Source organism: Pipistrellus hanaki, assembly GCF_964339955.1.
Source record: "Pipistrellus hanaki genome assembly, chromosome: 7".
In the NCBI taxonomy this organism is placed as follows: Eukaryota; Metazoa; Chordata; class Mammalia; order Chiroptera; family Vespertilionidae; genus Pipistrellus; species Pipistrellus hanaki.
Genome location: NC_140509.1, coordinates 6,555,455 through 6,580,169, shown reverse-complemented (window position 1 = coordinate 6,580,169; position 24,715 = coordinate 6,555,455). Strand labels below are relative to the sequence as shown.

The 24,715-nt window shown below is 54.5% G+C and overlaps 1 protein-coding gene across 3 annotated transcripts in view; it reads right to left on the bottom strand.

The window, feature by feature from the left end:
• Window positions 1–1,143: 1,143 nt before the first annotated feature.
• ARMC12 (armadillo repeat containing 12) overlaps window positions 1,144–24,715 on the bottom strand; it is a 30,463-nt gene continuing 6,891 nt past the window's right edge. Inside the window, exons 1-7 of one of the 3 annotated variants that reach the window (XM_084890050.1) lie at window positions 18,830–19,378; window positions 16,614–16,706; window positions 15,812–15,957; window positions 15,459–15,593; window positions 6,741–6,914; window positions 6,517–6,588; window positions 1,144–2,284 (exon numbers count right to left, since the gene is read on the bottom strand). In XM_084890050.1, the coding sequence (XP_084746176.1) occupies window positions 1,952–2,284; window positions 6,517–6,588; window positions 6,741–6,914; window positions 15,459–15,593; window positions 15,812–15,957; window positions 16,614–16,662 (909 nt within the window). In that variant the 5' untranslated portion in view covers window positions 16,663–16,706; window positions 18,830–19,378 and the 3' untranslated portion in view covers window positions 1,144–1,951. Of the gene's footprint in view, window positions 2,285–6,516; window positions 6,589–6,740; window positions 6,915–15,458; window positions 15,594–15,811; window positions 15,958–16,613; window positions 17,821–18,829; window positions 19,379–24,715 lie in introns of those variants that run through there. The other 2 variants (XM_084890051.1, XM_084890049.1) reach the window with 2 other exon arrangements.

Here is a 24,715-nt window from a genome sequence, read left to right as displayed (position 1 = left end):
GGAAGGCGAGGTCCAGTCCCCAGCTGGTGACATGGGACCACAGGGAGCTGGCTGAGAGCTCCTGGTCAGGGCTCCTGCAGGAGGCAAACCAATCGATGTGTTTCTCTCACATTGATGTTCTGTTGGTCTTTCCCTCTCTCCCTAAAAATCAATGGAAAAATACCCTCAGGTGAGGATTAACCAAAAACAAAACAAACAAACAAACAAACAAAAAACAGCCCTAATTGGTTTGGCTCAGTGGATAGAGCGTCGGCCTGCGGACTGAAGGGTCCCACGTTCGATTCCAATCAAGGGCATGTACCTTGGTTGCTGGCACATCCCCAGTGGGAGGTGTGCAGGAGGCAGCTGATCAATGTTTCTCTCTCATCAATGTTTCTACCTCTCTATCCCTCTCCCTTCCTCTCTGTAAAAAAGCAATAAAATATAGTTTAAAAAATAAAATAAAATAAAAAACAAGACTAAATGGCTCTAATCCTCTTTGTGCCCCAGACCAGTCATGTGACCTTGAGCAAGTCACTTTCCCTATGTGGGCTTGTTTTCCCTTCAGCAAAACGCCAGGCTTGGCCTGGAACTAAATGGTGGCTTTCAATCCTGCCTCTGAACGACAGTGGGGTCCAGAGCTGGTCAACAGGATCCGCCTTCTAAAGCAAGGAGCAGCAGACTGCGACCGGCTCCCATTGCAGGCCCTTCTCCCATAACGCTGTCTGACGCCAGCAGCGGCCGGCACTGCACTGTGGGCTTGCCGGGAAGGGATCACAGACAGCACAGGGATGAAGAGTGGGAAATGCAGCGCGGGGCCAAACCTGAGTGGTGCCAGAGCGGCTGGCAGTCTCCCTGTGACAGAGACTTCACGGTGCGGGTTTATTTGCACGTGCACTCTGCTTCCTGCGGCATTTCAGGGCGCTTCGCAGAGGACTCTGGGACTCCGGGGTGCCTGTTACCCAAAAGGACTGGAGAGACATCGGACTCAGCGCTCCCCAAGGGCCTTTCCACGGCTAATCTTCCGTTTTCTCAGAGAGCGTTTCCTAGCTCCTCGGAGACTAATACTCATTAACTCAGGTAATCCCCATAGGATCTTCCCAACAGCTTCACAAAATAAGTACTATTACTATATATTTTTTATTTTTTATTGATTTTGACCAGAATTGAACCTGGTCAATTGTAAAAAATTATTTATTTTTTTTAGTGTTTGTTTGTTTGTTTGGTTTTTTTCCAGAGGGGAAAAGAGTGGGAGAGAGAGAGAGAAACATCAATGATGAGAGAGAATTATTGATCGGATGCCTCCTGCACGCCCCGCACTGGGAATCGAACTCACAACCTGCGCATGTGCCCTGACCAGGAATTGAACCGTGACCTCCTGGTTCTTAGGATGATGCTCAACCACTGAGCCACAGCAGTGGGGTGTGGTTGAACGTTTAAGAGCCAGTGATCACCGCCGCAGTTCCTTTGCCAACTCTAGGAGTTGCAGAAGCACAATGAAGAGCCCCCTCTGCCTGCCTGAGAGAAGATGGTTTAAAACACTCGCCTGCCCTTCCATGCATCCACTACCCCCAACCCATGGACACAGAGTGTGAATGAGAAGTAACCTTGATTATTTTTTAAGCTGCTAACATTTGGAGGTAGTTTGTTACTGCAGCGTAGCCTCGCCCATCCTGAGTAACCCAACATTACACTGTCTGTTGTTGATTACCTTTGGCATCAGCCCCCAAACCTGCCTTCTCCCAGAAGCTCCCTGGGAGCATGGGCTCCACGCTGCGACCTGACAAGCAGCAAGAGGAAGGGAGCCTGTCCCCGAGCAGGGGCGTGGGGTGTGTTCTGGGAGGTGTGCCAGCCTTCGTCACGCTCTGGGGCATGGGCTAGGCTGGGTGGATCGCCACCAGCCCTGGAGGCCCCGGACAGACACTGCTCCTCAGGCTTCTCTCCCATATTCATTTATTGGCTCTCCTTACTTTTATTCCGCATTCTTAAGGTAGGAATGACGGGAAAAGCAGGAGGAGCACTGCCCTCGTATGTCCTGGGGGCACTGCAGGCTGACTATGACCTTGCAGGCCTGGATCTGCACCTCCTCCTCCGGGTGGATGACCAGGGCGAGCAGCCGGTCTGCCAGTCGGGACTTTTCCCCAAAGAGAGCTTCGTGCAGAGACTTTTCGTTGTAATGCCATTTCACGGCGCGGTAGTGTGGCGTATTCCGGCCTTCGCTCAGCCGTTCGGCAAACACCAGTACCTCGAACAACAGACTCCCGGATTGTTTGGACTGGAACAGATTCAGAAAGTTGGCATGCACCTGTGATGGGGACGAAGAGAGGGTGGCAATGAAACCCAAGACAAATCCTAAAGTTCTTCCATCTTCCTATTACCTCACCTCCTAATCTCAGAGTCAACTGTACAGGAGCATTTTAATTTTCATTATCATCTATATATATAAAAGCCTAAGTGACCGTAACGACCAAACGACCAGAATAACCAGTCACTATGACATGCACTGACCACCAGGAGGCAGACACTCAACACAGGAGCTGCCCGTGGTGGTCAGTGCACTCCCACAGTGGGAGCACCACTCAGCCAAAAATCGGGAGGTGGTGGGGCCAGAATGATCCTGCCACTTCGGTGCTGCCACATCCCCCAGGAGTCCCAGATTGTGAGAGGGCGCAGGCCAGGCTGAGGGACCCACCTGTGCACAAATCCATGTACCAGGGCCTCTAGTTCTCTAACATAATTATCTTGTGGTCATAAAACATGAGTTATTTGGTAATAACATTAATTCTGGGAAATATGTCGTGACAAACTTCAAGGTTTATTGTGTGGTTAATTTGTATAAATGTTTTGTGTGTTTGAGAGGAATGTGCATTTACTAATTACATAGCATTCTGAGGATGTCTCAAGCTGGTTTGTGTTATTCTCAGCAAGTATACCCTTAACTAGTTTCAGGATTTTATCTATTAATTGCTGAAAGAGTAAAATCTTCCAAGTCTCCCACTGTGGTAGTAGATTTGTCAGTTTTTCTTTATAATTATTCAGCTGTGAGAAAGAAGGAAATCCTGCTAATTTGTGACATCATGGATGGACCCTGAGGACCTTATACTAAGTGGGATAAGCCAGATAGAGAAAGACAAACAATATGTGGTATCACTTTTATTTTTACGTGGAATCTTTAAAACAAAGATAAGTCAGAAAGAAGAACCAAGATGGCAGCGTAGGTAACCACCTCTACGCACTGCCTCCTACAATCACATCAAAATTCCAACTAAAATACAAAACCACCATTGTTCAGAACTGCCTGAAAGCTGGTCGAATGAAGCCCTACAACTAGAGGAGAAGAATGCATATCAAGACTGGTAGGAGGGGCAGAGGCACTGCATGGATTAGTCCCACACCCGCAGTGCTATTTTTTCAGTTGGGAGGAAGATTGTCTCTGCAGAGACTGCCCATGAGAAGCAGGGGGTCCCAGCCCCACGCCAGACCCTCAGCCCAGAGTTGCAGAGCTGAGAAGAGAAGTCTCTGTAACTTTGGGCTGTAAAAATCAGGGGGAATTGTGGCTGAGTGACACGTAAGATGCTGGAGTTCCAGGTAGTCCTCTTAAAGGGCCTGCACACAAACTTAAACTGCCCCACCTCTTCTGAGCTCCAGCACCAGGGGATCCAGACACATATGGGGAGCAACTGGAAGGTATGGCATTGGAGCAGGAACTCGAGGGTGGATTTCTCTCAGACAGGGTTGCTCAAAAGGATCATTGTTCCTTGCTGGGATCTTCCTTGTCATAGGGCTGAGTGGCAGCCATATCTGAGTTTCCATCAGCCTGTTTCACCCTGTTTGCTCTACTCTGGGGATTCCCTGAGACTCCACCCCACCCAATTTGTAGCCTCACCCAAACTTTTCCATAGGAATGGCCTATCCTGGCTCAGGCTTCAGACTTTGCTAAAATCTTTCGAACAAGCTGCAGCTGGTGACAGCATGCCCCAAACCTATCAGTAAAAGGCTCAAGACTGGACACTAGCACCAACCTGCCTTCTTCACACCTGGGCCCCATCTCCTGCACAGAAGTCCTCCCACTGTAGTCACCACTGGTCCTCACAGCCAACTGGCCTGGAGGTCAACTCCTCCCAGAGACACCACCAGCAATCAAGGCTCAACTACAAGACTGTGCACACAGCCCACACAGAGGTGCCCCTAGAGTCTGTCAGGTGTCTGGGGAGACGGAAACACTGGGCCCTACTGCACACCACACAATTCCAGGAGACATACTATCTCTCTCTACCTAATACATAGAAACAAACACAGGGAAGCACCCAAAATGGGGAGACAAAGAAACATGTCACAAATTAAAGAAATGGAAGCAAGCAAACTACTGGATACAGAGTTCAAACCATGGTTATAGATTACTCAAGGATCTTCATGAGACTTTCAGGGATCTTAGTGAGAATGTCAAAGACGTGGAAAAGAACCAGTCAGAAATTAAGTATACACTAAAAGATAAAAAATAATTAACAGGATTCAACAGTAGAGTAGAGGATTCCGAGAACCAAATCAATGGTTTGGAATATGAGGAAGCAACAAACACCCAGCCAGAACAGCAAAAAGAAAAAAAGAATCTAAAAATATGAAGTAAATGTAAGTAGCCTCTGGGACAACTTCAAGCGTACCAACATGTGCATCATGGGGGCGCTGGAAGGAAATGAGAGAAAGCAAGGTACTGGAAACCTATTTGAAGAAATAATAACAGGAAATTTCCCATCCCTGTGAAAGAAACAGACTTACAAGTCCAGCAAGTACAGCAAGTGCAGAGAGTTCCAAACAAGAGGAACTCAAAGAGACCCACACCAAGACACATCATAATTAAAATGCCAAGGGTTAAAGACAAAGAGAGAATCTTAAAAGCAGCCAGAGAAAAGCAGCAAGGGAGCTCCTGTACGCCTGTCAGCTGATTTCTCAACAGAAACTTTGCAGGTCAGAAGGGAGTGGCAAGAAATATCCAAAGTGATGAATAGCAAGGACAATAACCAAGATTATTCTACCCAGCAAAGCTATCATTTAGAATTGAGGGTCAGATAAAGAGCTTCACAGACAAAAAAAAAGCTAAAGGAGTTCATCAACACCAAACCAGTATTACATGGAATGTTGAAGGGTGGTTATTGAAGAAGAAGGAGGAAGAGGCGAAGGAGGAGGGGGAAGGGGAGGAAATAAAAAATATGAACAATAAAATGGCAACAAATCAAATCTAAAAATAAAACAAGAAATCTAATGAACAAAAGAAACTGGTGAATAAACACAATCAGAGGCATGGAAGCATGGAACAGACTGACGAACCTCAGAGGGCAGGGGGTGAGGGAGGAAGAGGTTAACTGAAGTCCTTGCCTAAGAACATAGTAGGGTAGTGAAGGCATGAGGTGGGGCAGGAACCAGGTGGAGTGGGGTGATGGGGAAAAGAGGGGGGCATCTCTAATACTCTCAACAATAAAGATTTTTAAAAAAAGAAAAGTCAAAGTCGTAGAAACAGAGATAAATGGTTGTCAGGGGTTGGAAGAGGGGGAAGTAGGGAGCAGTTGGTAAAAGAGTACACACTTAAAACTATTAAACAAATAAGGTCTGAGGCTTTGTGTAAAACGATAGTGGATAGCCCTGTGTTAGAGCATTGAAATCTGCTAAGAGATTCGAACTTAAATGTTCTCACCACTCCCTGCCTCCAAAAGTAGATATGCATACATGTTAATCACCACACTGTATACTTGAACTATCCTACATGTTTATTTGTCAATTTACCTCAACAAAACCAAAGGGGGGAGAGAAAATTTGTTTCCTTGTAATTATATCCAGTTTTGCCATCTATAGTTTGAGATCATGTTATTAGGTTTATCTAAATTTAGAGTTGCTTTATCCCCCTGAACCGTTAATTATTATGGTGGTGATCATCTCTATTCCTAATAATAGCTTTTGTGATAAGTAACTTTTCCCTAATGTTAAAGTAACTACAGCCGAAACTGGTTTGGCTCAGTGGAAAGAGCGTCGGCCTGTGGACTGATAGGTCCCGGGTTCGATTTCGGTCAAGGGCACATACCTTGGTTGCGAGCACATCCCCAGTGGGGAATGTGCAAGAGGCAGCTGGTCGATGTTTCTCTCTCATCGACGTTTCTAACTCTCTATCCCTCTCAATTCCTCTCTGTGTAAAATCAATATATATATATATATATATATATATATATATATATATATATATATATATATATTAGTGTTTGTTTTTTTTTTAAAAAGTAACTATATCAACTTCTGTTTTGTTCCTCATTCTCAAAGTTTAGAAAGCCCCTCAAAGGAGAGCCTCCTCCCAACAAAACTGATTCTGACTCTTTGGGGAGGACAGTGCGGGAGTGCCTCTCAGGGGAGGACAGTGCGGGATGCCTCTCAGGGTGTCCAGTGCACAGGCAGGGAGAGGAGCACCACCGTCTTGTCAGGGCTACGTCTGTTTTCTTCCCTCTCCCGTATCCAAGGTGGCATCCACCAGCCCCTCAGCGCCCCCTTCCTCACGTGGCAGTTGAGAATATCATAGAGCAGGTCATTCTTCTGTGCCAGGTGGCTCAGCAGTCGTACGGCTTGCACCTAAATAAGGGAAATAGTAAAACACGAGAAGGCAGGTGAGTGTGGCCTGAGCAGAGAAGACACAGGTCTCTCCTCCGCACCCCACCCCCCACCCCCAGATGCTGTGCCAGGGCTGGTCATGGGGCAGGGCCTGGGCCATGGCCTTGAGTCACCTGTGCCAGGTTATAGTCCGACTGGAGAATCTCCATCAGGGCGGGCATCACCCGTCGCAGCTGTGGGTGCAGGAAGTCGGGCAGCGGGAGGTTGTTGAGGAGCCTGAGGCCAGCGATGTGCAGCTCCGAGTCCCAGATGGTGGATATCAGCTCCAGGACCTTGATGAAGTGCTCCTGGAGCGGGGGAGGGAGGGGGGAAGAAGGGTCTGCTTTTGTATGACCTCACACTCCCCCGGCCTCTGCCTCCACTCTCCCTGCCCCGCCCAGGACGCCTGAGCCGAACCCAGTAGAAAATTCCATCTGACAAACTGGCAGCATCCTTTGACCTAGTTGGCCATGCCCATATTCTGGAGTCCTTCTTCACTTGGCTTCCCTTTCAGTCTGCTTTCCTGGTTCTTGTGCCCAACCCCCTCTTGTCCGTCTTCATCACTCCTTAGCGATGCCATCCAGACTGAGTGTGAAGCGCTATCCATATGCCGTTTCAGGCCTCTCCTCACCTCGCCTACATGCAGGTGCCAATCCCACCTCTTTCCCAGGATGTCTGATAGAGCCCAGCCACCACCCCCAACCTGCTCCTCCTGCCACCTTCCCCGTCTCAGCTGTTCCTTACGCCTTCCTTCCATCTCTCGGGCCAAAAAGCTGGCCCTCCTTGAGCACTCTCTCTCTCACACCCTTTTTCCAAACCTTCAGAAAACCCTGTTGGCTCTACTACCTTCAAAATCCATTGACAATCAGGCCACTTCTACCACCCTGCTCCCGGCCACTGTTCTCCCATCTGATTTCTGCAATGGCCCCGGGTCGCCCTGCTCCCACCACCCCCTCCCCCAGTGCTGTATCTGTTTTCAGAACAACAGACATGTCACTTGTGTCACTCGCCTGCTCAAGAGTCCCTAGTTCATTGAGGGTAAAAGCTAGAGTCCTTACAGTGGCTTACAATCTGCCTTTCCCCCGTTTCTCCCACCCCAGCCCCGTTATTTCTTCGGCCTCATCTCCTATTCTCTCCTTTGCTTCCATGTTCCCATTACAATGGCCTCTTAGCTATTCCTGGAACATGCCAGGTACACACCTATTTTGGGTTTTTTGTATAGGCTGTTCCTTCTACTCTCATTCCTGATATTCATGGCTCACTCCTACCTCCTTCAGGACTTGAATGTCACCTCAGTGAGACTTCCCCGACCACCACCCTGGCCCATTTTTCTCAGTGGTTAGAACATCAGCCTCGGACTGAAGGGTCTTGGGTTTGATTCTGATCAAAAGCACATACCTCGGTCGCAGATCCCCACCCCCAGTAGGGGCGTGTACAGGAGCATCCAATCAATGTGTCTCTCTCACATCGATGTTTTTTTCTCTTTCCCCCTCCCTTCTTTTATAGATAGATAGATAGATAGATAGATATAGATAATTTTTTTATTGATTTCAGAGAGGGGGAGAGAGAGAGAAACATCAATGATGAGAGAGAATCATTAATTGGCTGCCTCCTGCTCTGGGGATTGAGCCCGCAACCTGAGCATGTGCACTGACTGGGAATCCAACCGGTGACCTCTTGGTTCCTGGGTCAATGCTCAACCGCTGAGCTACACTAGGCTGGGTTCCCCCTCCCTTCTGCTCTTTCTAAAAATCAATGGAAATTATCCTCAGGTGAGGATTCACCAAAAACAAAACAAACAAACAAAATACAACTGCCACACCATCCCATACCAGCCTTCCTCCCCCATCTTTTCATTTCCTCCATCACACTGTCACAGGTGTAACACACTTTTTATTTTTAAACTTTTAATTTTCAAAAAATTATAAATTCATGAGAAGCTGAAAAAATTGTACAGAGAGGTCCTTGTGCTTTCACCCCAGTTTCCCTCAATGGTCACCTCTTCCATCGACAGCATCAAAACTAGGAAGTTAGTATTGGTATGGCATGTGTTTAGTGCTACAGCACTTTTATCAGGTTTCCACCACTACAATCAGCAGAGTATTCCACCAAAACTGTCCCCTCACCACAAAGATCTCCCTTGTAGAACCCCCTGTAGTCACACCTCTTTCCTCCAAAACCAGGCCTAACCACTGGCAACCACTCATCTGCTTTTTATCTTATAACTAGAGGCCCGGTGCACAAAATTCATGCATGGGGGGGGGGTATCTCAACCCAGCCTGCACCCTCTCCAATCTGGGACCCCTCGATGGATGTAGGACTGCCCGTTTAGGCCCAATCCTGGTAGGCTTAAACGGGCAGTCAGACATCCCTCTCACAATTCAGTCCTGCTGGCTCCCAACTGCTCGTCTGCCTGGCAGCCTGATCACCCTCTAACCCAGGGGTCCTCAAACTTTTTATAAGTGGGGGCCAGATCACGGTCCCTCAGAGAGCTGGAGGGCGGGACTATATGAACTACTAATTCCTACTGTAACACCTTGGCTGCGCTTACTGCCCAAAAATCCTGGCGGGCAGGATCAGACTCCCCTGGGGGCTGCATGTGGCCCGCGGGCCATAGTTTGAAGACCCCTGCTCTAACCACTCCCCTGCCAGCCTGTTTGCCCCTAACTGTCCTCCCCTGCAGGCCTGGTCATCCCTAACAGCCCTCCCCTTGCAGGCCTGCCCCCGCCCCCCGCAACTGCCCTTCCTTGCAGGCCCGGTCACCCCCAACTTCCCTCCTCTGCTGGCCTGGTCACCCCTAACTGCCCTCCCCTGCAGGTTTGATCACCCCCAACTGCCCTCCTTTGCAGGCCTGGCCCATTCCAACTACCTTGCCCTGCTGGTCATCTTGTGGCAGCCATCTTGTGTCCACATGGGGCAGTCATCTTTGACCACATAGGGGCAACCATCTTGTGTGTTAGAGTGATGGTCAATTTGCATATTATTCTTTTATTAGATAGGATTCTGACAGTTGGGGAATGTTGTAGAGATAGCATACTTTGTGACCATCTAAGATTTTCTCAGTACAATGCTCTTGAAATCCATCCAGGTTGTTGTGTGCATCAGCAGTCCATTCCTTTTTATTCCGGAGTCGTGTTCCATGGTATGGCGACCAGTTTGTCTAACCGTGATCTGCTGAGACTCGCTGTGGTTGCTTCATTTTTTACAAAGTTTCTAAGGATGATTGTACACAGGTTTTTGTACAAATGCAAGTTTTCATTTGTCTAGGATAAGCGCCAAGGAGTTTTTCTAGTAAATTTATAGTTAGATATTTTAAGAAACTGCCAAGCAATTTTCTTGAGTAGCTGTCATACCATTTTACATTCCCATCAGCAATGTATGAAAGATCCAGTTCCTAGATATCTTCGCCAGCATGCAGGGCTGTCACTAATCTGGAGTTTAGATCACGTAACAGGTGTATTGTTGTATCTTATTGCATTTCCCCAAGGGCTGGTGATGTTAAACATCTCTTCCCGTGCTTATCTGCAGTCTGTGTACCTTCTTCAGTGACATTTCTCAATGTCTTCTGCCCAATTCTAATTGGATTGTTTTTATATATATATTGAGTTTTCAAAGCTCTTTATGCAATCTAGATATATGTCCTTTGTCAGATATGTGGTTTGCAAACATTTTCTCCCAGTCTGTAGCTTATTTTTTTATCCTCTCAACGGGATCTTTCATAAAGCAAATGTTTTTTAATTTTCATAAAGTCCAATTTCTCAATTCTTTATGTTACAGATCATGCTTTTGGTGTCATTTCTACAAACTCTTCAGCAAGCCCTACGTCCTCCAGATCTTCTCCTTTGAAACTGCGGCAGCACAGGCATCCCAGCCTTCCTCACCAACCTTCTCACTTTGCTTTGTCTCCGCAGCACCTCACGACACATTTGATTATTTGCGTATTGCCTGCCTTGCCCTGCTGGACTCCAAGTCCCACTGGTACAGGGGGTCTTTCCCGTTCTGTTCACTGCTACCTCTCCAGTGCCCAGCACAGTGTCCTGGTACCAAGCGCTCAGTGTACATTTGTTGAATGATTAAAGGCGTCTTAGCTTCTGAGATGCAAGGTGCTTGGGCCAAGAGGCATTACTCAAGACAGGTAACCTCACAAGCTGTGCCGTGGTGAGCCACGGGAGAGGGAGACAAGAATACTGGCATGAGGACCACAGCGGTCCCACGAGAGCCCTGCTCCTCCCTGCCCCCACCCTCACTGTCGGCTAAGATTCAGGCAGAGAGAACAGTGGGTGCGAAGGCTAGGGCGTGGGAGGGCATGAGACACGCAGTGTAAACGGCTGGGTTGGGACAGGGGAGGAGCGCCTGAAGGAGGGGGATGGGATGAGATCCTCTGGAGGGGGGGTCTGACTTGGAGAATGGGGGTGAGCTCCATTTTCCATGTGTTGGGTCAGGGGGCCACTAGGCCGTCTAAGCTGAGCAGCTGGCCACAGGTCTAGAGGCCAGGGGAGCCCCATGCTGCGGACAGAGGAGGAGAGCACATCTGGATGGAAACTGAGGCCAGGGAGCGGCTGCTGCCCCGCAGACAGAACAAGGGTCGGGTCCTCAGGACACAAGCGCTGGGGAAGAAGGAACAGCGATGTCCAGGGGCTTGTGAAAAACACAGCTCCCTGCTGAACTGGACTCTGGGTACGGGGTCCCCAAAATCTTCGTTTTTAGCCAGTCTTCTGGGCAATTCTATAAGCTTAAGAACCACCGCCTTTGGGAAACTGAGAAGGCTAAGGGATGAAGGAGAAGCAACATGAAAGACCTCTGTTCCCCAAAAAAGAGTTTGAGGTAAAAAAAATAATAATAATATAAAAAAATTAAAGTGTGAAATACCAAGCTTGGGGGCAGGAGGAGAGATACTGCCACGAAACCAGCAGGCAGGGCAGGTAGAGGGAGCACACTGATACAACCGGCCTTGAAAAGGGGGGCATACTTTCCCCCCCAGCCACTCCCCTCTTGCACACACACCCCGGAGAGCCTCCGTGACACAGGGAGATGTGTACAAGAATGTTCACAGCACCAAGTGCAGACGATACCAGTAATAACCCGGGCATTAAATACCAGGGAAGGAGTGAAGGGGCGGCTGGAGGCGCAGGCATGCCATTTATACGCTTTGCCAGAAAGCTGCCGCCGTTAGACACGTGCCCAGTAAGGCCCGGGCGACTGGGAAGAGGCTTACTTGTCAGTCCCACCTGGGAACAGGTAATTGGCCAGATGGGCGTGGCCCCTGCAAGGATGTGAAATCTGAGGTATTTAAGGTCCCAAAAAAGCGATTTCGCTCTCTTGGTGTTCCCTTGGCTGCTCACTTGTTTTTTTTTCCTTTCTTTCTTTCTTTCTTTTTTTTTTTTTTTTTTTTAAATATATTTCATTGATTTTTAGCAGAGAGGAAGAGAGAGGAGAGGGATAGAGAGTTAGAAACATCAATGAGAGAGAATCATCGATCAGCTGCCTCCTGCACACCCCCTACCAGGGATGTGCCCGCAACCAAGGTACATGCCCTTGACCGGAATCCAACCTGGGACTTTTCAGTCCGCAGGCCGACACTCTATCCACTGAGCCAAACCGGTTTCGGCTTTTCTTATTTTTTAAACATATTTTTATTGATTTCAGAGAGGAAGGGAGAGGGAGAGAGAGATAGAAACATCAATGAAGAGAGAGAATCATTGACGGGCTGCCTCTTACATGTGGATTGAGCCCACAACTAGGGCATGTGCCCTTGATCAGAATGGAACCTGGGACCCTTCAGTCCACTAGCCGATGCTCTATCCACTGAGCCACACCAGCTAGGGCTCTTGTTGCTCACTTCTGACTCCTTGCTTGTGGGGCTCCCACCATCTGCATTCACCCAGATGGCTCATGGCCATGTGGGACCCCACAGTGGGCGGGAGGGCTGGATCTAGCCTGATGCTGTGCGGACCCCACTCCACCATGGCGGAGCCTCTGCACACTGGCTTTGCTTCTGGTTCTGCGGAAGCCCCAGCTGCATGTTTCCCATGCAAATGAAGCCATTCCTTCTCCCTTGCGACTCCCAGACAATCCCTTTTCTCCCATTAGTGCTGGAGGAATCGCACCGCCCAACCCTCCAGCAGCACACACAATTCAGAGGTCTGCCTGAGGGCAAATGGATAACTGGGCACAGTAGGGAGAAGGGAGCAGAGCCAGCACGTCATTGTCGAGGGGAAAGGCAAAGCACAGTGTACGTACAAACGGCAAACTTCCAGGTACGTGACGCTGGAAAACATGGCGGATGCGTTTGCCTATTCATGTACTGCCCGCCTGCCCTGCTGCCACAGAGGATCACCCGTGTGGACATGGTCAAACTACAGAGAAATCAAGGGCTTGAGTAACAAAATGCTGGGAACCGACTGCCTCTGGTCGGGGAGGAGGCTGGCATTGGGGAGGGCCACAGCAGTCTAGTGCTTAGCCTGGTTCTGGTTAATGCACGTTTTGTTTTATTGTTATTATTTCTACTGTACGCATGTAAGATGTGTGTAAGTTTTAAATACTTTACTTACTTTCAATTTGGGAGAGACAAGACCATCTGTTAGAGAAAAGTTTGGAGGTGAAAAGAGGCGTTTGAAGATGAGAGGGACTAGAGCATGCTGAACGCAACGGCAAGGAGCTGGAGGGACCGCGTGCGACAGAGCCGGCCAGGAGAGAGGCCCTCAAGGATGGGATGCGACCAAGACAGACGAACACTGGCGAGGTTGCGGAGAAAAAGGAACCCTCGTGCACTGCTGGTGGGAATGCAGACTGGTGCAACCACTGTGGAGAACAGTGTGGAGTTTCCTCAAAAAACTGAAAGTGGAACTCCCATTTGACCCAGTAATCCCACTCATAGGAATATATCCCAAGAAACTAGAAACACCAATCAGAAAGGATATATGCACCCCTATGTTCATAGCAGCACAATCTACAATAGCCAGAATTTGGAAACAGCCTAGGTGCCCGTCAGCAGATGATTGGATCCAAAAACTATGGTACATCTACACAATGGAATGCTATGCTGCCATAAAAAAGAAGGAATTCTCATCATTTGCAGCAACCTGGATGGAATTGGAGAACATCATGCTGAGTGAAATAAGCCAGTCAATGAAAGAGAAACACCAGCCAAAGCCGGTTTGGCTCAGTGGTAGAGCGTCTGTCTGCGGACTGAAAGGTCCTGGGTTCGATTCCGGTCAAGGGCATGTACATTGGTTGCGGGCACATCCCTGGTAGGGGGTGTGCAGGAGGCAGCTGGTCGATGTTTCTCTCTCATCGACGTTTCTAGCTCTCTATCTCTCTCCCTTCCTCTCTGCAAAAAATCAATAAAATATATTTTAAAAAATTGAAGAAAAAAAAAAAGAAAGAGAAACACCACATGACCTCACTCATTTATGGATAATAAAGAACATTATAAACTGATGAACCAAAAAATAGATATAGAGACAGTAAAGCAACAAGCAGACTGTCAAATTACAGCAGGGAAGGTAGGGAGATCTGGGGGAGATAAGAGATCAACCGAAGGACTTGTATACATGCATATAAGTACAACCAATGGACACAAAACTCTGGGGAGGGGGGTATGTATGGGAGGGGGGAGCAATGTTAAATTATGTACACAGATAATAAATGAATAAAATAAAATAAAATAAAATAAAATAAAAAGACAGACGAACACTGACCGCAGATGGGAAGCAAGCAGAGTTTCCATGGCACCAGCAGGATAGGAGTGGAAGCAGACAAGGCTGGGCCTGGTAGCAGGAAACTGGGGGAGCTGACATGGGATGGGCCCAGCGCCCTTCCCCCCTCCCCCTTCGGACCAGCACAGTGTGGGTGGGGGGTGCAAGGGGTATGACACTACACCTGGTTCCACGCACAGAGCTCCTAAAATCCTGGCAGTTCCCTGGCTGGAAGCTCTTTGTTATTCACAATGACCCCCTTTTCACCACCCTAACATTTATGCTAATGAGGTGACTCATGGCATGCCTCTGGACAGCTTCTGGAAGGTGCTGGTGGCCAGAAAGACCACACTTTGGTGAGAGGATTGAGACGTTTAGCCCCATCCCTGACCTCTGGGGACCAGGGAGGGGTTCCAGAGTGAGTTCAGCCTCCAATAGCCAATGACTACTCAATCCTGCCTACATAATGGGACCTCCACAAATACCCGCAAATGCAGGGTGCGGAGAACTTCTGGGGTGAACACAGCGAGGCGCTAGGAGGGGGGCCAGCTGAGAGAAGGCATGGAACCCGAGTCTTCCCCCAAACCTCGCACCTCTCCCATTGGGCTGCTCCTCAGCCACATCTTTTACAACAAACCAGTAGGAATAAGCAGTATTCTCTTGTGTTCTGAGAGTCGTTCTAACGAATTATCAAACCTGAAAAAAGGGGGTTCACAGGAACCTCCAAATCGATAGCCGGTCAGGCACAAGTGCTGGGACTCGTGACCCCATCCGAGGTGGGGCAGCCTGCTGGGCCTGAGCCCTCACCCCGTGGAGTCTGTGCCAACTCCGGGGGGTGTCACCACTGGGTTGAAGTGTGGAACCCCCAGCTGGTGGCAGAAAGAACCTCAGGGGGCTTTCTGCTCTTTGGGGTTCTGGGATACTCCTAGCCCTGGAGCCCAGTCCAGCTTCATCCTGGGAGTCAAAGGCTTTGCATGACCCTGCTGGGAATCTGACCACCATTTCCCACTTACGGTATTTCCAGGGGGAAACCGTTTCTGGTTAATAAACTCAGACCCAAACAAAGTTCTGGAACCTGACCACTTAGCCTGTTAAAGGGCCCGTGGGCTGCGGGCACCCTGTGTGCTCGGCCCCACCGCGTGCCCCTGGGCTCACCTGGATTTTGAGCCTGAACTTCCTGATGCCAGAGAAGGCCTTAAGGGTGTTCAGAGCTTGGATTTTGACACTGTTGTCCTTGTCATCCAGCATGGAGCCCACGAGCATGATGTCATCAGGAGTACAAGCAGCAGCCTAGGTGTACCGGGAGAGACGGAGGAGGCAGGAGCAGTGCCTGTCCTAGGCCCAGGGCCCCCCATGTCACAGAGACCTCTCCCCACCACCCCTCCCGCCCTCATCAACCAGAGGGACAGGTCCCAGGACCCCGTCTGGCCAGTCAAGGGGGCAGGGGTGAGCGGGAGCCGCCGGGGGCCAGGCTGGCTAGGAGGGACCTCCTGCTTCCCGCCCCTCACCTCAGCCGACAGCAAGTACACACAGCGCGTGATGTTGTGCAGGATCATGCCCTTGGCGTACTCGTCGTGTTTGTTCTCCAGAGAGTTGAGAAGCCTCCGGAGCTCACCGGAGTCCCCCCCGTGCCGCTCTCGCTCGATGGCCAGGCCTAGACAGCCAACGCGGCCAGTTCAGGCTGAGGACTCAGAGTGAAGACAGAATGGGGCTGGAAAGGGGGGGTGGGGGGAGGACCTGGGACAAAGCTGCCTCGCCTCTCCTGAAGAGCTTTCTGGCTACAGGCAGGACCGCCGTGCACAGCGGACCCGGTGGAGGGCCCAGCACACCTTCTCTAAGGGTGTCAGCCCCAGCAGGAACATCACCCTTCCAAATGTTTTCTCTGCCGTTTCCTGGCATCAGCAGTGACATGCAGTCTCCCACCGTAGTCAGCATATGGGACGATACTCCAGCAGATGGCAACAAAGCGTCTTGCAGGAGGGATGCCCTTTTCTACTTTGCCCAAAGTTGTCATAAACACTAGTACGGGCTCTGGGCATGTAGGACCCCAACTCTCTCTGCGTGTCACTGCTGACGCCTGACCCTCACGCAGTGCGACCCAGGAGCCAGAGTGAATGGAGAGTGTGAAGACCTGCCACATGAGTCCTGAGGACCCCCGAGTCCCAGGCCCCGTGCTGGGTGAGGTTAAGGAAGATGGAGAAGAGAGGAGAGAGGAGGAAGTGGAGTCACCTCTGGCCCCTCCCACACTGGAGGCTTGGGGGAGCAGGCCCTCCTGGGGCCGAGTCCTGCCCCCAGGGCCCAGACACTCACGGGCGATGCAGGTGGGCGAGGAGGTGGAGATGGGCGTTTGGTCTCGCATGCCGGCCCGGATGGCCTTGTAGAGCAGGTAGACGGCCCCGGCGCCTATGGTCAAGCCCACTACGCTTTTGCGGACGCTCAGATGCCCCAGTGGGGAGACTTTCTTGCCCATGTCCTCAGAGCCACCCTGGGCCCAGGTGGGAGCTAGGCCCGAGGCGCCTGGTAAGGGCCTTCCGGAACCAGAACCCTGGCAGAGCCAGGAACCAGGGTACCAGAATCGGAACCCAGGCAACAAAAGAGACGGGAGAAATGGTGCTCGGGAAGAGGGAGGCCGGAGCTGCTTGGAAGGGCAAAAAGTTTAGCTCGGAGGCTGTGGGAAATGACGCTCAAGAATCTACTGGGATACAAAGTCTGGGCAGGCAGGTCTTCTCCCGCTTCCTCAGGGCAGCCGGGCTGGTGGGGTGCCAGCAGGGGGCTCCGGAGGCTGCCGCTCCTCCATTAGAGGGCAGCAGAGGCCCAATTTCTGGGCTGGGCCATCGAAAGTTTCTGGGAGGGGTGTTTGGGTGTGCCCACTGGCAGTCCCAGCTCCCTCACTTCCCTGGCCCTCCTATCTTCCATCCTTCACCACAGACCCTCTGCTGGGCCCAGGAACTGCTGCAGGCAGCCCTGCCCCTCCAATGCAGGGGTGCAGTTTAAGACGTTCTGCAGAGTCTTGGGGCAAATCCACCATCTCCCGGGACCTGCATGTGCTCCTGCAGTGTGCAGCCTGAGGGACCGCGCTCTGGAGGGTAACTGTCCACATCACCAACATGCAGCACCGTCTTGCACTCAGTAGGTGCTCAAGCCATGACTTCTGTCGCTCTTTGAGGACTTGAGGGCAGAACAGGCACAGAATCTAAACACAGGCTCCAGGCCCCTTTAACCAGTGCGGCCTAGAGCCGCGGTCGGCAAACCAGCTCATGAGCCACATGCGGCTCTTTGGCCCCTTGAGTGTGGCTCTTCCACAAAATACCACGGCCTGGGTGAGTCTATTTTGAAGAAGTGGCATTAGAAGAAGGTTAAGTTTAAAAAATGTGGCTCTCAAAAGAAATGTCAATCGTTGTCCTGTTGATATTTGGCTCTGCGGACTAATGAGTTTGTCGACCACTGGCCTAGAGGAAGGGACTGCCCTTGCGTTGGTCTCAGTTTGTGGATTTCTACCCTGAGACCCAGGTTTATCATTCTAAAGCTCCAGCTTTAAGGTTTGGGTAGGTCTGTGCCTTTAAACTGCGGGGGCTCACATCTGTGAGTACCACCCCCCCCCCGCCCCGCCCACCCCAACCCCCCCCCCAGGCAGAACAAGGCCGCTGCTGGGAGAGCCCAGCTGTGGAGCCTTGATCTTCACTGAGGCTGGGGCAGGCGGCCAGACCCTCCCATCCTCTCTTCGCCCCATGGCCCACCCCTGCGACCTCACCCCTGGTGTAGAACCAGGCGACGGACCCAGAGCCAGCGCCCAGCCCGGCTGTACCACAGGGCCCCCTGCCTGGCTGGAGCGCCTGCTGGAAGGCTCTGGGTCCGGGCTGCGCCCGGGCTGGAAGGTGGGGAACAGGAAAACAGCGCCCCAAGGATGCTGCTGCCGCCCAGGCCTGTCCACGCAGAGCCTTCGCCCGCCACCGGCTGCAGGCAGCGCTCTCAGATGGCCCCTCTCTCCTTCCCTCTGCCCAGCCCCCCACACCCAGCGAGGCCGCCTACGGGCGGCCACACAGACCCCCCCAGGAGGCCTCCTCCCTGCCCTGGCCAACAGTCACCACCATGGACTCCAGGGAGGAAACGCCTGCCTGCGGAGGGCTGCTTTCGGCTCCACGGTGACCCTGCTGGGCCTGGGGATGGAGCCTCCAGAGCAAGGTCCCTGCCCTTCTCTGGGGTGTGACTCAGAGCTACTGGCCTCTCCTGCCGTGGATTTGATTCTGCGGCCTTCACATGCTAAGCAGACACGGTGCTCACATGTTCCCTCCAAAGAGCTCTAAGCTGGCTCCTTCCTGCTACCCCGAAAGCCCCTTGCTTCGGTGCTGCCCTCAGATGACTCAGGGGTCAGCGCAGAGGCACCCAGGGTGACACTGCCGTGGTCCCCAGCACGGGGAGATAAGAAAGGGGAAGGCCTGTTTGCGGGGGCAAGCCAGCGACTGCTCTTTCTTGGGAATGGCTTTTTGATTCAGAGGATGTTTCGTAGTGAGAGAACTCAATTATACCTGCTTGTATGGGATATGGCAATAGATGGCAGTTGTGATGTGAGTGTGCTCAGGGAGCACAAATGAAAGCGGCCATTCTTTGTGGGAACTTGGCTTTTGTTTCCTTGTTTTGGCTTTTCTGTCAAATCCAGAAATCCGGAACCACCGGCGAGAGAGGAGTCTGAGATTCCACATACACGCAGCCCCCAGTTTCCTACAAAGCAAAGGGCGCAGGCCGCCCCTGCCCTGTGCCTCGGCCTTCGCACCAGCCTTCTGCCCCGGGCTGATGTTCCCCAGGTTAGGTGCAGTTTAGCTTAGCGAGAGTGTGGGCTCTAGCCAGACTTCCCGGTTCAAAACCAGCTCAGTCACTGACAGCTTTGTGTTTTGATTCTTGGAGAGAGGGAAACGTGGATTGGTTGCCTCCTGCACACAACCCCACCCGCGGGAATGGAACCAGGACCCCTTGGTGTCTAGCCTACTGAGCCACACCGGCCAGGGCAGCTTGCGATTTCCTCTTGCTGCATCTTCCCCACCTGCAAAGTGGAAATAACACCTGCCTGGGGAGGGTGTTTGTGGGATTAAGCAAAGTGTGTAACTGCTGTGATCAGCAGGTTTCAGCCGTCAAGAACACTGGGCGGGAAGGCAGGGAGCACGCGATGGTGGGCCTCTGAGGCCTGAGAGGATCATGATTCAGCCCCTTCCGCCACCCCACCCCCCGCCCTCACCCCCGTCCTGTCCTGACTGATCACGCCCCACTCCGGTAATCCACTTAACCGCCTGGAACCATTCCGGATTAGAGAAACTGGAGGAACCCCATACGGTGTGGGGCGTGGGGGGCGCCACTCTGCAAGACCAAGTTCTAGGTCACTAAGGAGGGTGCCCAGGCCGGGGCCCACAGCTCGTGCGCGCAGAAGCTGAGGGCGATGGGATGGCTTTACTGAAAAGCCTTTGGAGCCCGACCGGCTGGAGTTTGGGCAAATTCCTCCGTCTGAGGCTCCATTTCCTCCTCCGGAGCGCGGTCTATTAATACCGCCGCTACCGGGAAGCGGGCAGGGATGGCTGCGGCGACCCGGGCACGGCGCTCTGCACCGCGCTTCCCGAGCACCGGGCCGGGCCGGGAGGGGAGGATGGGGCCGCGCCCGGCCCGCCCCGCGCTCACCCGGGCCAGGGGTCAGGTTCGGGGGCCTCTGGGGGACTCGCTACCCCCGCTGAGCGGAGGGACCGGGAGAGACGCGGCGGAGGCCCGGAGCGCAGGGGGCCGCGCCCCCGGAGGAGGAGGAGGAGGAGGAGGAGGAGGAGGAGGAGGAGGAGGAGGAGGAGGAGGGGCGGGGTGCAGGCCGCGCCTCTCCCGCCCAGGCCTCCCTCTGGCCCTCCCCCCGGGGCCACCTCCCCCGCCCCCTCCCGCGTGCATCCGGCGGCGGGCACAGGATGTTCTTTCGCGCTGGTTCCCCACATACACACACACCCCCGCCCCCCGCTCTCACTTTCCCTCTCCCCCCCCCCCCCCGCACCTTATTTAACTCCTTCCCCCCCGGACGCCGCCCCGTCCCCCCTCCCGCCCCCCAGGAGCCCGAGGGCTGCCCGGGGGACGGGGCCCTGGGTGAGCGCCGGGCTCGGGGTCCCGGGGTCCACTGGCTGGCTGGCCGGGAGTGAAGGGGTGGAATGGGCTCCCCGGGCCGCAGCCGGCACCCTCCGGGCCCCCCCAGTTCACCGCTGCGGAGGAGGGGGCTGGGGTGGGGTCCGCGCTCCGGGGGGGGAGGACCCCGCGCCCGAGCAGGCGGCCCGGAGGGCGCAGGGAGCCCCAGGCCCGGGGCAGCCGGGAGGTCGGGGACCCCAGCCTCATGGTCTCCCCGCTTGGGATGGGAAGGGGCCCCAGCGCCGGCGGAGGATGGAGAGGTGACGCCCCTCGCGGATACGTCACTGTCGCCAAGGCAACCGGGGCGGGGGGAGCGGCGGGAGGACTGGAGACCAGACCTTCGGGAGAGGAGGCCGCCGGAGGCCTGGGGACGCGGGGGCGGGGGGGGGGGGGGGGGCGGGGGCGGGGGCGGGCTTTTCAATCTTTTCTGATTCACTCGCCAGTGGAAGGACTGGTTCTGTTCGCCGGTTCATTCAACAAACTTTCCTTGTTAAGCTCGCGCTGGGCTGGGCGCCCGGCCTAGGCGCTGGGCGCCCACGGCCTCCGACTTCCGCTCGAGCTGAGTGAGGGTCTGGTGGCCACACGTCCCAGGATTACCGGTGTCATCATGAATAATGTCCTTCTTCGAGCTCAAAAAGGGGGGTGAGAGGGCGGGTAGTTAAGGAACCTCGACTTTGAATTCGTGGAAGGCTCCAATTGTGCAGGAAAGGAAGGCCAGCTGGTATCTTCTCGCTCTGCACGAGCGCCTGCTGTAAGCAGATGTGTGGGGAACGTGCCTGTGTGTGGTGGAAGGTGGTCCGTGGCCCAGGCCTGGCATTCTCTGCCGTCTTTGCCCCTCATTCTGCGAGTATCGCTAGTGCCGTTTACAGAGGAAGAAACTGGGTCAGAGAGGTTAAGACACCTGCCCAAGGCCAAACAGCTAAGTGCTTGGAACCAGACTCCAGTTTATGTGGCCTCTAAAGTCTGATTGCCTTATCTCACCTCTGCTTCCTTCTCAAAATAAATAAGTGATGTTAAATAAATAAAGACAGTGTCTCTGCCATAAAGGAGTTTATGATCTATGGGGTTGAAAGTACTCCAGGTAATAACCAAACAATAAAATATAGACAAGATTGGAGACAGTTCCTAAAGCTCCGAGGGAAGTTGGAAGCAAAATGATCAAAGCGAGGTGGAGGGTGTCAGCCCTTCCGAAGGAGGTGGACGGGAGTGGGGTTCGGAGGTGGGGATGGCTTTGTGTCTGTGTGTGGGGGAGCGTGTCTGTGTGTGTGATGTGCTGTCGAGAAAGAACAATCTCCGGGCGTCGGACCAGGGGCCCAGAACTAGGCAGGCTGGAATCTCCATGGCGAGCTCCTCTGTAAGCCCAAAGCCGCTGGTCCCCACACTCCCTTTCTCCTTCCACCCTCCTCGGCGCTTCTGTTTCTCCGCAGTGGGGCCCCGGCGGGCAGCTGCACGCAGTCCACCCTGCACCCCGGGGTCTTTGCAGTTGGTAGTTGGCTCCAATCTGGATGTTGGCTTCTCCCTTCCCAACCCCTCTCTGAAGGTTTTGGGAAATGAAAAATAGTGGCTCCTCGAAACCAAAGGACCTGGGTGAGCATCAGGAAGCCAGCAGGCTTGATGGGCGGGGAGACCAGCGGGAGGGCGAACTGTAGGACGAGAAAGGAGCCACCAAACAGATGGGTCGCACCAGCCTGTGCCGGACCAGGTGATCTGGGCACACCGTGAACTAATCCGGCCCGTCAAATGGAACACGCAGGTGAGAAGCCGGTGTACCCTGTGTGCTTAATGAGGATTCCGGAGTGATAACACACACAATAAACAGTGTTTGAGGAAGATTGTGCCAGCAGGGTGTGTAGGAAGGAGGAGAGACCTGGGCCAGAAGGGACAGTGTGGCAGCTGCTGTGGGGCGCTGGGCCAAAGGTAATCTACGGGGCTGGAGGAGAAGAGGTGACGGGAAGATAACAGTGCGTCTGGTAATAAAAGCAACAGTGGGAACAGTCTGGTAATAGACCAGATAGAGGATGGTAAAGGAGAGGAAATAGTTAAAAATTAATCCACCGTCATGGTGACCTGGGGGGTGGGAGGGCCAAGGTGGACAAGGCGGAGGAGCCCGTGTGCGGAACGTGGTAAGTTCAGTCACTCCTAGGCTGTGGGCCTGGGACAGGGAAGCCCAGAGGGGAGGGGGCTGCGCGGTGAGCGTGTCCCTGTCATTATAGGTGTGCCCACAGCTTCCGAACACGCACTGGCCCGGGATGGCACGGGCAGGTCCCACAACTCAGTAGCAGTGTAGGTCAGTGACGCTGAGGGTGCCTCCCGCCTGGGAGGTTCTGTGAGGGGCCGGGTGAGCGGATGTGTGGGAAGTATGCTGTGTGTGTGGGAAGGTGGTCCGTGGCCCAGGCCTGCACTGGCATGCATCTCCTTACCCTTGGCTTCGGGGCTTCGAAGGGTTCCAGAGATGCCAACAGACGGCCCCAAGAGGATGGGTGTGCGTGGGGGGGGGGGGAGGGGGTGATGAGGCCCAGGTGAGGCACTTCGCAGCCTCGGGTCCCGCCCCCTGCCCCACCCTCTGAGGCCCTGGAGCCCAGGCCGTGCTGACTGCCAGGGCCTTTCCTGGAATTCGGCGGAGGACGGAGCCGCTCCCTGCCTGCCCTGGCACACTCCAGGCACAGCGTGTCCTCTGGGGAACCTTGCAGTCACCCCAGTTGGCCGGGGCCTGGAATAGGTCCTTGCTCCCCCCCAGGAGGAGTCTTGCTTGGGCTGCCAGCTGAGCTCCTGGCCCCGGGCTGCCTTCACATAAGGCACCACCAGGCCTCAGGGCCAGCGGACCGAGGAGGAAGGAGCAGCTTTGTGGCCGGTGGCAGGACTCCTGGTCTCTGTTGTGGCTTTGGGAGGAGGGTGGGTAAGGCCGAAGAGCAGGGTCTCAGGCTTCAAAGCACCTCTCCCCTGCCCCTCCCTTCCTCCCTCTGAGGAAATCTTGGGGGCCTCGCGGTTTTGAGGCCTGGGGACAGGAAGCGACTCTGAACTCGGGGTCAGCTGAGAACAGAGATGAGGGAGATCGTTTTGCCCCACGGCCCATTTCTACCAGCATCCTCTTCCTCAGCTCCCCGCCATCCTAGGGGAAAAAAATCCTGCTCCGTCTGCAAGCATTACATCGGCCAGTGGCCTCCCGGAACGGTGGGGTCGGGAAGAAGCTGGACGGGTGTCCAGCGGCCTGGGCCCGGCCACACCTGCCGGGGGAGGAGAGGGCCTCCCGGGAGCAGCGCCGGCGGGGCTCGGGCCGGGGCCGCTCGGGCCGGGCCGGGGCGCCTCTGTACGGAGGGGCGGGAGCCGAGGCCGCGCCACCGGCCACGTGGAGTCCCGGGCGGGGGGGCGGGCGGCGGAACCGGAGCCGCGCGGGCTCGCCCCTCCCCCGGGACCGCCGCCGCCGACCGCAGGCTGCGCGAGCGGTTGATCTGGGAGCGAGCACACCCACCGCCGCTGCTGAGTCAGGCTGTTCTCCCGCCCGCCCGCCGCCGGGACATTGTGTTCCAGCCCCGCTGGCACCGGGCCCAGCGCTCGCACCGGCTCCTCGCCCTGTTTGTGCTTGCGGCTTGCGCTCGGCGCAGCCTTCCCGCCGCCGCCGGCGGGCGCCCGGGGCCGGGCCGGGCCAGATGCGGGCCCGGGGACGCGGGGGAGATGAGGGCCCGGGGACGGGGAAATGAGGGCCCGGGGACGGGGGGAGATGCGGGCCCGGGGTCGGGGGAGATGAGGGCCCGGGGTCGGGGGAGATGAGGGCCCGGGGTCGGGGGAGATGCGGGCCCGGGGTCGGGGGAGATGAGGGCCCGGGGACGGGGGAGATGCGGGCCCGGGGGCGGCGGGGGAGATGCGGGCCCGGGGACGCGGGGGAGATGAGGCCCCAGGGGCGGCGGGGCCGGGCCAGATGCGGGCCCAGGGGCGGCGGGGGCCCCGCGCCCTGCACGCCCCCCAGCCTTAGAGCGCCCAGACGGGCCCGTTCCGCCCTGAGCCTGGTGTGGGAGCCCGGGCGTGTGCGGCCGGAGGAGCGCAGGGGGGCCGGGGGGCACGAACAGGTGGTGCCGCCCACGAGGGAGAAGGAGCCACCCTGCACCACCAGCGCTGGGGCCGGCCTCTGCTGGCGCACAGCTGGGGGCGCGGCAGCCCCAGACCTGAGGCCTGGGTGTGGTCACGTGACAACGGAAGCCGGGCAGAGGGGCCAATTCAAGCGATCCCCGAGGAGCCCGGCTCCCGGGCTTCTTTCCCGATCCATTCCTCACAGC